A 17,455-nucleotide genomic window follows, 5' to 3' on the forward strand; every position below is an offset into this window, starting at 1 on the left:
AAACAAAACCAGAACTGGTGCCTTGGGTTATAGTAAAGAGAAGTGTAATCTCCTACCTGTTCTGGGGGCATTTCACCAGGTAATGCTTCACTGTTAAAGAAAAAAAAAAAAAAGAAAGAAAATGAATGTGGCTTCACACCAACACAGTTTAAGAGTTACAAATGGGCCCTGCAGATAGACCTGTGTTGCTGACACTGTGGAGTTGCCAGGTTGTTACACTGGGAGAGCTGCTAATTGTCGTCACCATACATTATATTATACATTAAAATGTAGTCTGACTCGAAGACATAGCTAGGCTGGGGAGAAGGTAGTGTATCAAACAACACCAAAAATCTGCTGTAGAAGTGCTGGGCAACACACATTCCAGTGGTCAGCCCAGCCAAAAGACAGCTTGCTAAGGAAAAGCACAGCAGACCAGTAATTTTACTTTGAAGACTTTTATTTCCCTTGTGGTGCCTCTATTTATTTCCAGAAGCCTGAAATAAACCATTCACCCACAGGAGCCACTGCTGTTCCTAATGTAAGCTAGACTGTGGCCTCAGGCATAAAGGGACTGCCTCCTGGGACCGGATCAGAGGTCCAGTCCAGCCACTATCCTGTCTCTGACAGCTGTGTGTGTGAGCTGTAGAAATCCTTCTGCTTCATATTCCTTTGAATCAGTAGTCCTGAGCAAGGGCAGCTCCCCTCGCTGCAGCCTTTTAGGAGCCAGGGTTATTAGGATGCTCTTTTGTGGCTTAGTGGCTTCTGTGTCCTGCCCAAGCTGTGCCGCACGCTGAGTGCGGAGACATGCAGGCAGGAGGAGAGGCTCTGGCTCCTCTGGTCGACCTACTGCCAACTTATTTCTCAGAAGGAAAAGAGGGTGCGTGCCTGGGCAGTGATGTGAAGTTGAATACAACATAGACGCCCCCTCTTCATGTTCTCCATTCTTTAGAAGGCCATGAAAACCAGACAACAGTGCACTTCCATGATTATGCCCCTCTCTACAGGAAAGTTTTCATATTTGGTCTTACCTAAATTCTCCCATTCTAAGAAGCTACACAGCTCCTAGGGGAGTGCATTTTAGCTCTAACGAAAGGGGAGCTGAGAGCACTACAGGTGCTAACACAGGGGCCATGTCTAAGCCAGCCAAGGCAGTGCTTCCATCTATCTGTCTGGCCTTTTTTAGATGTACAGGAGAACAGTAGGCCTGACCCTTCGGGAGTAAGGGGATGCTCATGTACACTGCTGACATGCTTTTGAGCATCTCTAGGTATGTATTATTTTGTTTTGCCCTACAGTAAATACTCCAAGCCTTTGAACCAGGGATTGGGAAGAGCAACCACTCCTGTAACAAGTGGGCATAGGCTTCTACCAAAACCACAGAGGCGTTGCCAGCTGCAACCATTGCTGCTTTCCACAGCATCCCATAGCTCCGCTGTGCTATGGGCCAGCCCCAGCTGCACTGCCAATCCAATCAAACCTAGGGAGCTCCTTTGGTGAGGAACTGGGTTCAGTATTACCCTTCTCATGTCAGAGCCCTGAGATGAGCCAGGATCTGCTCAGGTTTCACAGACAGACACTCCAGAGGGATCATCTCCAGCTTCATCTACTGCAAATCCCAACTTTTAGTTCAGGTATGAGTTGGCTGGGCTGTTCTTGTACAGTGTTGGGCAGATTTTTCCCTCCCTCTTCTCCTCACACTTACTTGGGTGTCTGCTTCCACTCCCTGGATGTGGTGGTGGGGTGGGATTGGGTTGTTGTGGGGTGGGCAGAGCAGATGATCCTCCTTGTGGTGTTAGGGCTGAGGAGCTGGGGGAGGACGCTGGAGTGGTGGGAGAGTGGAGGGAGCTGTTGGTGTCCCTGTGACAGGGATGGGATGACTGGAGAGGTTCAGGGAGAAGTGCTGATACAAGTTTGCCCAGCAAAGTGAGGAAAGTGAGTGATTGTCCTGGGCCCTTGATCTAGTCTCAAAGGGAAGAGCAGAGTCAGGCTTCTCTTGAAGGACCTCTGAGGAAGATGATGTGGCAACCACCTCACTGAAAGTGGAAGAAGGCTGTGCCTGGAGCCTGCCTAGAGGCTTGGGGTGATGCAGAGGGAGGACTGCTTTGCTGTCTCTGTCTTTTCTCCTTTCCTCAAGGAAGAACGGTCTTCATGATTTCAATGCAGGCTCTTTTTACATGAATACTAGCATCTGCCTAGTCCAGCTCAGGATGGAGGTGCAGAGTGCTGAGGACGGAGAGGAGGTAAGATAATGCTTTTTGAGGAGCGATGACTTATTCTAACAGCCTGAATGAGAGAGCACTGCTGTTGGCTGGCAGGATGGGTATCTTGGAAGGTGCGTCTGGAGGGGGTGGAGGAGCGTTGAGGGAGGAGGGGGCTCTTTGTGCCCCACGCCCATGTGGCTGAGTGGAAACGGCACCTCCCAGGGAACTGCTGCTACCTGGGGCAGAGGTTCAGGGCTAAGCCTGCTGCCATGGCCCAGAGGCTGTGGGGAGAAAAAGCAATATGGGGCTGGTAGAGACTGTGTCTGTCACTGATGCTTCTTCCACTGCTGCTTCAAAAATTTTAATTCCCTGATGCTTGACTGGGTGCCGAGCCAATTAATGTGGCTCTGGAAAATATTCTGATCAGGTGGTCCTAGCTGAAAGACTTGCCTGAAAAATCTTATCATTGTACTGAATTCCTGTCTGCTAAGCTTTATTCTGTTATATTTCCATTGAATCCATAAGTTTAACGCTGCCAGCATTTCCTGGATAATATTCAAAAACTAAATAAAAATTTGGTGAAGGCTGCAATTATTCGGATATTAGGGTAGTGAAGAAAGGATTTAGCAGCTCAGAAGAAATTACTTTTTCGCTGTTATATATGCTTATTCTAGATTGTATTCTACATTACTTCTATATTTAACTTGTGTTGGTTCAATGTAGAGAGACCTTTTCTCCAAGCTGCTTGTACGCTTACACCAGCATAAATCACCAAAACAGAAGCAAAATCTAGCCCAATGTCTGCTCAAGAAAAAACAGGATACATCAGTGTGTCTAGTGCTTGTGGCTTCAGGGTGACTCACCATGACCAACATACTTAAGTGTGGGTACTCCCTTGGCACAAAACCTTTGTCATCACTTAACAGGGTAGGAAGAATAACATTGATCTTGCTCCTTCCTCTTGGCAAGCAGAGTTGTTGGGCTCAGTTAGAATCAGAGTTACTCTACTGAGCACACTACTGGGAAGACGGAGCCACAGCCTGAAATGTGTTTGTGGTCAGGCAAGGACTTCTGTATACATCTATTTTTGGCTTACATGTCTTCTCCTCGTGTATCTGAGTCACTCATTGCTTCATGGTATGTCTGTAGTGCTGAAGAGGCACCAAAGTCATGATACTCTCCTGTCACTAACAGGACAAATCATTAATCAAACTCTTTCTGAAAGCTTCTGTTCAGAGATGGTCCTTATGCTCTCCTCTAATGTGGTGGCTGGTATCTCATCCTCACGGCTTGTGTGAGGTCTCCAAATAAACCACTCTAAACCAAAATGAAAGTAGAGCCTGCACTGGCTACTCCACAGATCTGCAATAACACTTTTGATTACAATAGGGCTGCTTTCATGCAGGTTTAGCCTCTCTGAGGAAGAGAAGAATGAAACGGTAATCCTTGATCTTGAAAGATTACGAAAACGCATATCTGAATGACAAAATGATGCTTTAGTTTCAAAGAACACTACAAAGGAGAGGGTGATAATAACAACCCCCATTTTCCCAAGAATACTGACAGCTAGTCAGGAAGGGAGAATAAAACAGAACAGAAGACAGCTGCTTTGAAACCCCTCTAAACTTGTCTGCAGAAATGTCACTCATGCAAAATGTTAGCTAGATCTGGTCAGAATGCCAATTTAATGATACAGCACTTAGTCTTTGAAAGAAGTCCCAACAACCTTCAATTTATGTTTATACAAAGCTGAAAAATTTTGAAAAGTCCAAAGCAAATTTAAAGTGAAACAGCTACTCAAAGGGAGCAAAATGCCTTTGTTCTAGTTTTGCTGGCAGAAGTTGTCTTTTCTACCAATAATTTTTTTTGTTTTTATTAAAATCAAGGCAAAGAGATATTTGTCTTCCCTGCACTTTCTGCGTTCTTCTCCCCCTCTCCCTCTTTGGTAAGGGCCTTGCAGTCAGCAAGAATGACATTTCACTCACCTGTGGATCTCCTCTTGTTCAGGAGTGACTGACAGAGAATGACAAGTGTAAAAAGGAGAACACTGATGATTCCTATTGAACACACAAAGACTGCATACACATACAGATCTGAAAGCCAAGCACAGATGATGGTCAGTGTTGCAGCTGTATGCTTCACGCTTACAGGATAGAAAAAAGTTATGTCTACAAGATCTAACTAGACCCTGGCCCAAAAGATTTAGGGTAACAGTTCAGAAGTAATTTAACCCTCTTGAAACTTTCATACAGTATCCTGCTCAGTTTAAAATTTGGTTGAAGCCTCCACAAATGCAAATAGGTGTAGTTACAAGGGCTTGCTTTCAGGAGGGAGGTGAGGGCTGGTTTGGGGTTTTTTCTCTTTTCTTTTTTCCTTTTTTTGGTGGGGCAACCAAAAACCCAAAGGACTTCAACTGGATTATTTCCCAGGTCAAACAGCTGTACTGGTTTAAAAAAAAAAAGGGGGGGGGGGGGGGAGTGCTGAGTGGCTGAGGAAGAAACTCTGTGATTGCTGCTTCTGGTGGCAGCACTGGCTTGAAATTTTAGTATTTTTATTATTATTATTCTTTTTCAACCTACTGCCTCAGTCTCCCTTTATGGCTTTTATTCAGGTGCCATAACATATTCCCAATGGAGCTGACAGGAGTTGTACCATGCCAGATCAAGATGGAGTATTTTGTTCAGAAGGAGAAGAAATCTTTAATAACTTATTTCTGCTTTTACTAGAACTTTAAATAGAGTACTTTAAGGATGCTCTAACCATTAATGTCTTGAAATGTCCTTAGGGAGGTATACTGGCTTCTTTCCTGCTTCACAGAGAAGAAACTCAGCCTCAGAGGTCAAGTGTTCTTGTAGAAAATAGCGTTGCTGGAACTAGACCCCTGACCTGCAGTTCTATGCTTCATTCCCCTTACACAGTACAACAATATAGTTTGTAAATTGTGGTTTAAACAGTAAGGGTCCCCACAGAATCAAGGCCAGCCTGAGAGTGAGCACTACTGCCTGGCCGGCAGTGCAGCAGAGCGGCTGCGAATGCCGTGCTGGTGCTTCACTGGCGTGCCGGATAGGGGCTGAAGCAGGAGGGGGGAATCCTAACTGCCTGCAAATTCTGGATTTCAGTCTCCTCGAACAGTTCTTCACTGATCTACACAGAAAATACTGCTTGCCTTGAAACTCAAGGGAGCTTTAGGCTGCTCTTGCAGTACAGAGCATGTCTGGTGAGCAGTTTCTAAGGCTAGTTGGAGCGCAGAGTGCTTGGTACCTCTTCAGACACACTCAGCACCTTCCTCGATAAGGGGGTTTATTTGCACTGCATGATGAGCCAGGCACAGGTTATTTTCCCATTGACCATAACAAACGTGTAAGAAACGGAAACCGGAGCCCTCCATTCTCTTCTCCAGCACCCCTTGTACTCTGTGGGATGCTTTCTCAGGCAAGGCCTGAGTTTGCACAGGAACTAGCAAAACTGGGTCTGACTGGGGCACTTTAGTTGCACTGTAGCATTGAACTAAAGTAACATCTTGTATACAACCAGTAGCAGTTAGATGTACCTTTACCTTCAAAAAACTTCCAAGCTTCATGGTTTGTCTTGAAAATGGGATCATCAGAAGATTTTGAAGAAATCACTGAAGAAAAAAAAAAAAACCAAAGAAGACATGACAAGAACTGAAAATGTGTGGCATAAAATGTTGGGACCTCTTGAAGTAAACGTATTTCTGCCTTAGACTTCAGAGCACCAAGATCTTGCCTTATCTCACAGGATAATTACCTTTCAATGAAACACTTCAGTTATAAAACAGCATTATAAAAATGTCTTCCAGCAAATCTCATCTGGCTTGGCACCCCTCACAAGTGCTGTATGGCTTGTGAGACTACCTCCCTGTTGTCCTCTTATTCTGGGAAGATGCAATGTGTGGCTCTTCAATTGAAAGTTAAATGCAGTGAAGTACAGCAAGAGGATAGAAACACACTTTAGAAGAGCCCAGGCCTCAGAATAGGGTGGCCGTGTGCTTGTAAGGTCTGTAATGGCATTGTAAGGATTGAGTATCCCAGGGAAAAGCTGCTATTAATGCTTTATGTAGCTGGTTTTATTCTGACTCTACGTTTTCAGTTACTCGAAACTCATATCTCTAGGGTTGCAATTTGTGTTTCTCTCCCAAAACAGGCTACTTCTGAGAGAAAAGATTAACAACTTTTGCTCAAGAGAGTAAGAATTTATTTTGCCTTGTAGTTATATATTAAGAATGATTTTTAACACGGTAGTCTATTTCTAAGTCTTAGAGGTTAAGGAAAAAAAGCAGTAGCTTTTTTGGAAGAGCAGTAGCTTTATTGAAGAACACACCTCTGAAGGCTTCCTGAAAATTGACTTGGAGCCAGCCACATTAGGCACGGCTTTTTTAAAAAACCAGGGAAGTCATCCTAGCAATGCTTGGCCCTGAAGTAATCTCTGCCAATACGACTGCGTTTCCCCAGCTTCTGGACTAACTCTGTAGGCCCCTGATTTTGTCCAACTTGCCTTCCTTCCAAAGCTCTTGTGGATGTCCCTTGGCATGTTGAACTGCCCTGCAATTTCTACAACAGCACCCAAATAACCCATTAAAGTGGGAACACTGCTCATGAGTTCTTTTTCTTCTTCCTTCCTTCAAAAGTTGGCTTCTATGCTGTGCTTTTTAAAGATACATGGATATGACACTTGCCTATCTGCAAAAAAGCCACCCATGCATGTATAGACTTTCTGAAGCATGTCCAAATGCTTTAGAAAGTGCATATCTGAGCTGGGAAGGAGAACACATCTACATACCCTCAGTGTCCTTGGCTTAGATGTAGGAACAGATTAGCCTGAACATCTCAATTAATATAAACTGCTCTGTCACTGCAGTATCAATGGTCATTGACTATTGGGTGCAGAATAGCTTAAATTCTCAGCTGGAGTAATTCCCCTGCCTATAGGTGTTTGGTTTTTTTTCCCTGAGAAGGAAGACTGCATGACCACAAGTTGTACCAGATCACCTTTATATCCTAGAAAAAGGGCTGACTGAATGACTATGTTCTAATTCAAGTAAGAGGGAAAATAACTACAGATTTTGCAGAATTGCACTCTGTTTCAGAAAGAGGAGCAGACTACAGAGCTCTGGGCAAATGGATGAATGTCAGTGTCGTAACAGCTGTACAACCTAGTACTAGAATCCAAATGTTCAGACTGCTCGATCACAAAACCCTCTCTGCTCTCCTCAGCCAGATTGTTTATGCGTGCTGATATTTTTTTATGACATCAGATCAGATGGTCTCACTTATGATAACCCATGATTTTTTTCTGCTACCAATCATTGCAATGGAATAGGAGTCTGGTGATGTCCCCCACATTGCCAATGAGGTCTGAACCTCCCTCTTACCGGAAAGGTAATTCATTAAGGAGTGTTCTGTAGGGATGTGAGGTGTGGGGTAACTCAGTGGATATGGAACTGCTTTCAGGACTAATGAAATCTTCTGTTTAGTTGTGATGGGAAGCTCACCCTGAACATTTTAACAAATCTACTCATTTGTTACATGAAAGCATCACACATGTAGATTTTTGACAAGTATTTAAAAATACCTTCCCTGAAAAAAAGGGCTTTTATTCATTTGGGGGCGGGGGGGGGGGGGGGGATCTTTCATTCCTGTATCTTGCAACATTTTTACCGTTAGAAAATGCCACATGCGACTAATATTTAATAGAACTCAGACTCTGTTCTATGGGAAATTCTGACACATAAACTTCCTAACAAGACAGATTGTTGTGATCATCCCTAGTGGTTTGTGTTGTCCATGCCAGTAGGATCATAGTCGGACTGCCTAATTTTCTATGTTTGTCCTCCTACATGTAGTCTCTTCTCTTGGATTGTAAACCATTTGGAACACGTATTGCTCTTCCTAAGAGATGTGCAGTACCTTGCAGAGTGGGCTTGAGGGATTACCCAACTGTAAATGATGGTTTGGAGGTGCTGCATATTGTTCTGAGAAGACTACTCATTATTTTGAGTTTTCTGATAAGAAGGCAGTGGGAGAATCATATTTCTGATTTTTTTTTCCTCAAATAAGCTGTTTTCTGGTGTATTCTGTACTCTAATGAAGATCACTAACTTGGTTTTAGGCTAACATTGACCACAGAGGCCCAGGAAAAGAACACGTGCCTTTGATAAAAAGATGGGGGAAGGGGAAAAGGTTCTCCTTAGCTTAGAGGGAAGATGTTGCATGGCTGGAGTAGGAGACACTTCTTGGCAACATCAGGATATGAATTTCTCTTGGTTTTACTACCAAGATTTAACAGCAGCCTTTTTATAAATCCTATTTGATGTCTTATATTCACTACACCTGAAGGGGCAAACCGCAACAGTCCAAATTTCAGCTGGGCTTTCTGAAAACACTACAAAGTTGCTGTAGTTGACATGTGAGCCCATGAACGGAAGACTGTAAGGACTCCATCCCCATCAGATGAGGCTTCTTTTCTGAAGAAGTGTATTCTGTCCCCAAAGGAGAAGCCAGATATGTAGCTAAACTTTTAACTGCCATCATTACACATTAAGGAACTGTAGCCTGTAACTCAGTTGTTTTTCCACAACTCCAATATGTGTATCTGTATAAATGTATGTGTTGAAAGAAAATGCATTTACAACTTCTTAATGGCCTACACAAATTCACACCTGCAAACTTGCTAGCAAATAACAAAATCTGAATATAAATTAATAGCAGCAGATACTACAGATCCAGCTGTAATCTGTTAAACTCTTTTGCTTTGAATAGTACTATGTTTGGTGGCTGACAAAGGCTATGTACTGAACTGTCCCAGGTTTTTTCTGCTTCAAGAGCCAGATTTTGAAGAAGCAGGATGACTGTTTTCCATTCCCTCTGGAAATCTCTGTCTTACACAGTGACTTCCTCTTCCTATGTGAACAAAAAAAGGGACCTAAATACTATTTCTGCATCCACTTGATGTGCAAGATTGTAAGAAATTTGCCTGGTGCTTTAGCTTAAAGATACTATTTTGAATTTGGGCATAACTGCAGACACATTAACTGGAACAAAATGGTAGACAAGACAGCAACTGTGATTTGTTTGAATACTGTTACCTTATTCGATAAAGCACGAGCAGTACAACTTAAGTATCCAAATGCTTCAGGCAATTTGTATTGCTCCTTTTGTTGCATCCTGGATCTAACTGTAATGCAAGTAAATCCGTTTGCAATAAAAAGGGTAGCTGATCATAATATAAAATACAAAATGTGTTTGGAAGAAAATTTCCTTGAAAAGCCCAACTGTTACCATTGGGGAAACTGGAGACCTTATCACCACTCTGAAAAGAGTTGCTTTCCCTCCCATGTGTAGCAAGTCCTGTACACTCACAGTGCATTAACCAAATGCTAGCTAAGGCGGTCCTTTGTTTCCAGTAAAGAGGCTTTTAGCAGTAAAACAGTTGCTATGGCATTTAAAGATATGTCATTTTTCAGATGTCTTTTAGCATCTTTAATCTGGATTTAGAATTGGAATAAATACCCTTTCGGGGGGGGGGGGGGGTGTCTGCCTCAGATCCCCACAGGACGTATTGTCGGTGTGTTTCGTCTACAGGTGGGCCTGCCTTCCTCCCTTGTCTCAGGTTTCCTGCTCTGCTTTGGGTTACTTTACTTTTGAAGCAGAGAGAAGCAATACAGCTGACCAGACAGTGTGAGAAAGATGAAGTCATGAGTCTCAAATCCCCACCCTGATTATGTATTCATAAATCATACTAAAAATCAGGGGGGAAAAATTGTATTTAAGGGCTGGACTGAAAAGTTACAGTTTTCCTTCTTTGCAATAACTAAATTGATCTGAACCACACACTTTAGCTAGGAAGAGCAATAAGAAGTTTCTGTGTTATAGTTAGCAATAGCATGAGCAGCTATGAAAGATGCAGAGTGGCTTTTTGTGAGGAGGGGTATGACAGGTGGTCTGAGAATATTTTATATTGCTTTTTCGTCTGCTGCCATTTACCTGCAACATGTCATTCCCTTTCCAAGCGCTCCTGACAATTCCATATGTTTCACTACAGGCATTTAAGAAATTCCATCATTCAGTGAATGAGAAAACACTCTTTAAAATGCTGACCTACCCTATGAAATGACATTATCACAGGAAAATCCTAAAAATTTTTCTCCATCTGATTTTTCTCCCTTTTTTTTCTTTCCTTTTTTTTTTCTTTCCCGCAAGCCTGCTACTTGTTCTGCACTCCTTGGGTACATCTATTGGTCTATTTTGCAAGTCCTCCATGCAAGAAACATATTACTTGTTATCCACTTTGTCTTTCAGTCCACTACTCTTGGAGACAGCTACCTGGTCTGGTGCAGAGGATTTGAGGGGAAGGCCAGCATAGTGTAAGCTCCCATCTGAAACAGTACTTTCCTCCCTCACTGCTTCTCTCTGTGTCTTGACACCAGACCTGGCCCTCTCTAGCTCCCATCTCTCAAGTTATCCTCAGAATTTCTTCCCCGAAGCACTGGAAAAAGGTGTGGTCTATGACATGATAGATATGGTCTAGATGTGGTCTATCTAGGATTGTATGGTGGCCACCTAGCCCTGCTGGTAGGCCTGCAAGCTTCAGCCCTGGCCATCCATTTGAGGTGGTGTTGGAAGTAACAACACCTGGTAGTTACTCTCAGCCTCTCCTCCTCTTCCCCCCCAGTACAGCAACTGAACCACTTGTTCTTTGTAGGTTGAGATGAGAGCCTTGGCTTCCCTTCTGCAAGCTAGTCGTAAGCTTTGCCCCTTCCCAAAGGTTAGAGGCTGAGGCAGTTGGGGTGATCAATCCTCCTGCTTGCCAGTTCCTTCTTGACAGTGGCTGAATCTATCCTTTCAGCCAAATGTAGAGGGGTGAAGGAGGAAGAGATAGGGAGAGAAGGAGGAGAGCCAGTTCCTAGCCAAGCGCAGGCACAGCAGAGAAGAACAACTGCTGAGCATGAAGCAAGCTAATGCCTGAAGTTTGTAGGGCTAAATCATGCATGCAATAAAGCTTCATTTCATATCCCTGTGTGGTTACAAGACTAACCACTGTGTCTTGGCTCCAGCCACCCAACATGGGGTCAGTGCTTTGAAAACTTAATGCCCTCCAGAGATTAAGATGGCTGAGTTCAGGCGATGTTGGGCTCTAGTGTTTTTACTCCTCCCCATTCAAAAACAAAAGAGTGAAAATGGCAACAAAAATCAAACAAGAAACTGTTCTTTGAGCTGTGAAGCTAATGAATTCTGTGTCCCATACCCTAATGGCTCCCCTCTCCACACCAACCTTAGTACCGGCCACTGCCTTCTGTGGTATGTCCAGGAGCACCAATTACTGACTGCGATGTGGAAGGTCACTGGGCACATGGCAGCTCAAGAACAATAATTACCTTTTTTGTTCTTACAGCTTTCCTTCAGTGAGGAAGTTCATGCAGACCTTCTCTCCCTCCTGCCAGTCAATTTCACATTACTTGTACAACCTTAATATCTTTAAGACTCTTATCTCATTAAAATCAGCCCATGGATTCAAAAGGTGCAGAATACTTGATAGTGTGATCATATAGGCTTTCGTTTCTTTAGGATACCAGGTTATGGATTACAGATGACATTTGGCTGCAGGATTACATTTCTGACCCATGGTACTGATTGCTCTGGTGATTTGTATTTAGGAGTCTAATTAACTTTGGTGAAGTTTTTCCTTTAAGTCCTACTTCCCTGGTCTTCTGTGCAAAAGAAGAGTGGCTGATGCACACAGCTGGGGTCTGGGTGCTGGAGGGGTGGGCTTTTCCCTGGTGGAGCCAGGTAAGGGGTTGGGGTTCCAGTTTGGACTTGTGTCCTGCTCTGTCATTATTTCTATTTCTGACTGATTGCAACCAGGAAGCAGAGGAAATCCCATATGAATGTCTTAGAGGCTTTCCAGACAAGTTTTGCATACCCTATAAAACCAAATAGTTTAGACTAGGATTTTCTTGCTGTTGTTTAAAATGGATCCATGGTGTTTGCTACTGATCTAAACAGAACTTCAGCTTTGGATTGTTAGTATCTTTCATCATTGCTAGTAATAATCAGCTAATTACATTATGTTAATGCCATGATTTCCCAAGGCAGATTTAAACATTGCTGGCCAACATGAAGCTGCTCTTTATCTCTTGTTATATTGTGTTTTTCGCATCTTTGCTCTTGTACTTCTGATGATAGATCAAAACAAAAGCTTGTGATACCTGAGATCCACAGGAGATCGTACACTCACAAAGATTATTTTTTACTGTCACATTTGTCTCCCTGGTGTGTGTATAATCCAAAAGTGATAAAGAAACCTGAATGACAACAGTGAAGTTGGTGTTGACAGAATGTGCTTTGGATTAAGACTATGTAAATGTGTTTGAATCTATCTTGAAAAGGCCTATAGTCAACGGATTTCCTTCAGAAAAAAATGGTTTCAGAGGAGAGCTAGGGCCACCTTCCCCAAAACATAAGTTAGATAAGTGGGATTAGGGTTTCCCAGCTACAGGAATAACCTTTGCAATCTAAACACAACAGTAACTTTAGCATCAACAGCAATGGCAGAAACTTCATGAAGTACAGTTTTTTTCCAACAAGTTTTTCTGTGATAGCTGGATAAACCTCTTGAATTTCCAGACCCATGGACCAAGCAGTCACACTTGATTTTTGGCATTATCTTTAGAGTTGGCCCTGTGGGAAATCAACTCTTCTGTTTATAAAACCACAAGCAGGGGGCTAGTTTGCCAGCTAGCGCTAACGGCACAACTGCTGAGCTCAACCACTCCTTCAAAGGAGTCTGTTTTCTAAAAGCCAGTTTCACCCATCTCTGAAAGTGTGAGTCGGGTGGTGGTAGATTTGAGCTGACCCATCCCAAAGAGAAGGCCTGTTTTCAACTTGGTTCAGAACCCTCACTCGTTGCTGGTCATTTCTTTATCTGAAGTTCAACACTAGCAGGCTGGTGACTGCTTTTCTAGCTCTGCTTTCCGGCCACAGGTGGTATAAACAAAAGTACAGAAGTGATACTAGAAATGCTACTTACCAACTGCTGCTAGACTAGAACTAAAAGCAATGAAAACATCAAGAGAGAGGCAAAACATAGATCTAAAATATAATGGTTCTATTTCTGGCTGATCCACTGCATATTCTTCAGAAAATGAGTCAATTTATCTCTGTCTCTTTGTATTCAAATAATAATGGCATTTGTTTATTCCCACTAGCAAAGTTGTAGAGACCCGTAGCTGAATGTGAAGGAGTTTTAATTACTGCTCTTCTGGTAAAAGGCAAAGGAAATAGACTATCTTCTACAAATCTACCAATCTTCTCACTTCTTTACATTTTATTAGGGGCTGAATAATGTTTAAACTGTAATGTGTAAGTAAAGAAGTTGAGTGTTAGGTTTTCTTCTTATATCCACAGATAACACTTAAAAATAACCTAGCTTCAAATGTCTTATGGATGAACTTGCAAGAAAAGAAAAACAAGGGATCATGGGACAAGAAAAATGATAGAATTGAAATCAGTAGTCTCTCACCTCTTATTTCAGTAGCTGCTGTGCCATTTGACCATGCTGTCCACTTATTCCTGTGTTTGCCAATTTCCTGGACTTTGCATATATAATGTCCTTGATCTGTTTGCTGGAGGCTTAGAATAAGAAATTTGTACATAGTTCCATGTTTCTCTTTAAGAAGATGAAGTCTTTGCTTGTGGAAATGATGAGTATAATTTCCATAATACTGGACAGACCCAAACTTTGTCATTTTGATCATCAGATACTCCTGGGTAGGTGATGCAGCGAAGACCCACCGCACAGCCAGTAAATTGTCTGTTTTTCTCTTTTGAGAAATGTGGCAGTAAAGGGTAGCATTATCTCCCTCGGAGTATCGCACTGTTGGTCCCGGAGAGACTGTCACATTTAAAGCCTCACAAACATCTGCAAAGGGAAGAAAAGATGGTGAGTATCCTCCGTACCGGCACAACAGCACCATAATCTTTTCCAGCGTGCAATCCACAGCAGGTAAACTGATGGCATCCATTCAGTGTGCAGCAATTTAATGAGCTTTTAGAAACTGACATCTTCTGTCTGTGAATGTTAAAGATGGTATGAGGCTCTCCTTCAGTGAGTCTGCTCTAGTATTCTTGCTATAATTAATAAGATAGGGCTGAAGTGGACACCTTGCTGCTGTCATAGGTCCAACATAACATATGCTTGTTCAGACTGCTGGAAGATTTAATCTAAAACTAGCTTGGACCAAGAGCCAAGAATGTCTTTTGGAAAGCTGTTCCATGACCAGCTCTTCCAATGACTTGCATCCTTCTTAGGATATCCAGGCTAAATTGTTTCAATAGCCAGTTTATGCCCATTTGTTCCTGTGCCAGCTTTAAGTTTAAATAGTGTTTTCTTCTCTAGCACTTGCTTCCTGACTTCATATAGCAATTATCTGGTGTCTCAGCCTTTGCTTTGTTGAGCTAAAGAAGCCAAGCTCTGTTAGTCTCCTCTAGTAAAGTAGTGTCTCTACTTCCCTGCTCACCTTAGTAGCCCTTCTCTGCATTAGCTGCAGTTTAAATTTTCATTTTGATTGTAATTATTTTAATTTTTTTAATGTGGGTGACTGGAATTATAGACAGTGTCTGGAAAGAATCTCTCCAATGTCCTGTGAAATAGTTACAGTACTTCCCAGATTTGACTGGGATATACATTGCTTGGTATACCCCAGAATTATGTTGTCCTTTTTCATGATATTTTCACATGTGATTATATGCCAGTTCATAATTAAATAATATACTTGTGCATTTTCCCTTCTTTGTCATTTGTGGTTCAGTTCCTAGTGTATCAAAGAAATACTTACTAATCCCCAAGTACGTGACTTTGCTTTACTAAATTCTGCTCCACTTTCTTTTACTTGGTCCTGAGTTTTTCCTACATGGTATCCCAATCTTATGCTAACTTGGTAAGGTCACATAATTTCAATGTGCATGCTTCTGTCTACTTCTTTTAGACATAATTTGTGCAAACCTTACATGATACTGTTCCCTGGATGATCACTGAAGACTACTAACCTCCCTATATGCCCGTAACCAGCTCCTCACTTTACAGTTCCCCATGGCCTCTGCTTTAAGTAATATTCTCCTTGTCATAATCAAATGGTCATCTCAAGTCTGGGTTAAATCTGTCAGATTAGTCCTTCTGACTACAAATTCAATTTAATCTGACATTATTTGTATAACAAAATATGACATGAGATTATATTGGGACAAATGATTATTCCATTGTTCCATTCATTTCTGGCTCTTATTTTTCTGTTCTTCAGCATGAACCTAGCTTAGACCAGTTGTTTGTCTCTCTGCTTTATGTCTAACCATGGCCAGTATAGGCGAAGGTTGAAAGAAGTCCATAACCGTTCATTAGAGGAAGATTTTTCTTTCCTGACCTAACTGATTTATGCTGGACTGATTTTCTGAGGCATGGGAATCAACACTCATTTTATTTCCTTCCTAATGTACATTAAGAATGTTCTTATTAGTCATATCAGAGACTGATCTATTTTTGACCAATGGTATATCGTGGCAATGTGTTCCCTAAATGACTTGTAATGTGTAATCTACTGGTCTGATGGCATCCACTAGAGAGAGAACCATATTTCAACAGTGAGCAAACACTCCCTGAAATGCACTCTGCAAAGCATGAAATGTCCTCTAAAATGTGAATATTAAGCTTCCTGTTATGTGAATATAGTGTACTCAAATACTATTGAGAATTGCAACTCTGGGAGAATGATTTCTGGACACTTTTCTAGCACATCAGCTAGGAACATTTTAACAAAGGGGATGAGCATTTTGGCAGAGACTCTTGTCTGACATCAGCTCCTGAAACACAAACATATATTTATCTTCAAAATAAGCAAGAAAAGTATTTCCATTCTGTTTCTGAAGGAATACTGGAAGCACAGACACTGGGGCAGAGCCCCAGTGAAGCCATGAAATGGAGTGGTGAGTTGTATCACCTTACTTAAAGTAAATCCACTAAATTAAAGAAGTTACATTGCAGCTGTTTAAGAAGAATCCTCTGCAAATTAATAGTATAATAATTATTTTGGGTCGTTTCAATAAAAAGCTCTACTGAATGTTGTATTTTTTCCAAGTAGACATTATTTTTTTCTTTATGAAGGAGAAAATAAGTTGTATGAAGAAAGGGGCTTTTTTAAATTTCTTTAAGAAACTACAGCTAAGCACGGCCTCGATTATTGATATAATTATCTGTGCATGATGTTTGTCTGTGCAATTCATGTAAGTGCCAAAGCAAGAGGTTATTTTGGATTGTAGAAAGCACCTAGTAGAACAGGATGTTGAAATGAAAAGTTAAGGCTGAATTCCAAAAGCTTTCCAGGCATGTAACTTCAGTTATTACTTGCTGGAGCTACCTGACCTTGGTGCTTTACAGGCAGATGTGAAGATAAGATGGCTGCCTCTGCCATCAAAATAAGATTAAATTTTGAAGGTTGTGCTGCTCAGTAAATAAGGAATAAGTTTAAGAATTTCAACACTTTTTAGGGTTCTCATGATTACTTAGGCTATAAAAGTTTAATAAATAATTTATAAAAATGTGGTTTGGGTAAATGAAAAACACAAACTTTTTCTACTGAAATTATGAACATGTCGTGAAAACTGTAAAGAAAAACAATTATGTCATTTTCCTGACATGTGAACTTCTTGTTTGAAAAAGCTGGCTAGGATTAATTGTGGAATAGAGTCCCAAAATAAAAGGCAAAAGAAACATTGCTTAATTCGAAACTAGGCAGAACATAGTGCCAAAAAGTACCCAAGAGAAAATGCAGAGGAACTCAGATATGGTGATGATGGAAGCCTCTGCAAGAAGATAAAGCAGCATTGTACATGGAGTCTCTGATCCCCTTCTATCTGTTTACACTCACACAAACATTGGTATTTTATACCTAAGGCTTCCACTTTTCCTCTAGGGACATGCCTTTTTATAAGGAAATATCAAACTTTGCATCCTTCATGTTGTCCGATATCTTTCTTCTGTGTCTCCTACTGGTACAGCTGTACCAGTACAGCAATGGGGAGAGTTTTGGAAATTTTTTGATGCTTTTACTGTGATCTCACCTCATCTCTTCTTATGTTGAACAGAGTCAGGTGATGCTTTATATAAAACAGAAAAACAGCATTCATTTGACTCTATCCTCCCACTGCCATTGGAGCAGGAACAATGGTGGATTTTGGAGGAAAGAGGTCATCTGCCTCTTACGT

At 41.7% G+C, this 17,455-nt stretch overlaps 1 protein-coding gene across 3 annotated transcripts in view; it reads right to left on the reverse strand.

Annotated features, from left to right (window-relative positions):
- Positions 1-17,455, reverse strand: part of LRRC18 (leucine rich repeat containing 18) — a 94,592-nt gene that overhangs the window by 74,821 nt on the left and 2,316 nt on the right. For 2 of the 3 annotated variants that reach the window (XM_072870868.1, XM_072870866.1), the window contains 4 exons: positions 13,722-14,120; positions 5,734-5,808; positions 4,169-4,276; positions 57-90 (listed from right to left, as the gene is read on the reverse strand). In XM_072870868.1, the coding sequence (XP_072726969.1) occupies positions 57-90; positions 4,169-4,276; positions 5,734-5,808; positions 13,722-13,956 (452 nt within the window). In that variant the 5' untranslated portion in view covers positions 13,957-14,120. The remainder of the gene's footprint in view (positions 1-56; positions 91-4,168; positions 4,277-5,733; positions 5,809-13,721; positions 14,121-17,455) is intronic. The other variant, XM_072870867.1, reaches the window with a different exon arrangement.

This window comes from Ciconia boyciana, chromosome 8 (assembly GCF_034638445.1).
Source record: "Ciconia boyciana chromosome 8, ASM3463844v1, whole genome shotgun sequence".
NCBI classification, from domain to species: domain Eukaryota; kingdom Metazoa; phylum Chordata; class Aves; order Ciconiiformes; family Ciconiidae; genus Ciconia; species Ciconia boyciana.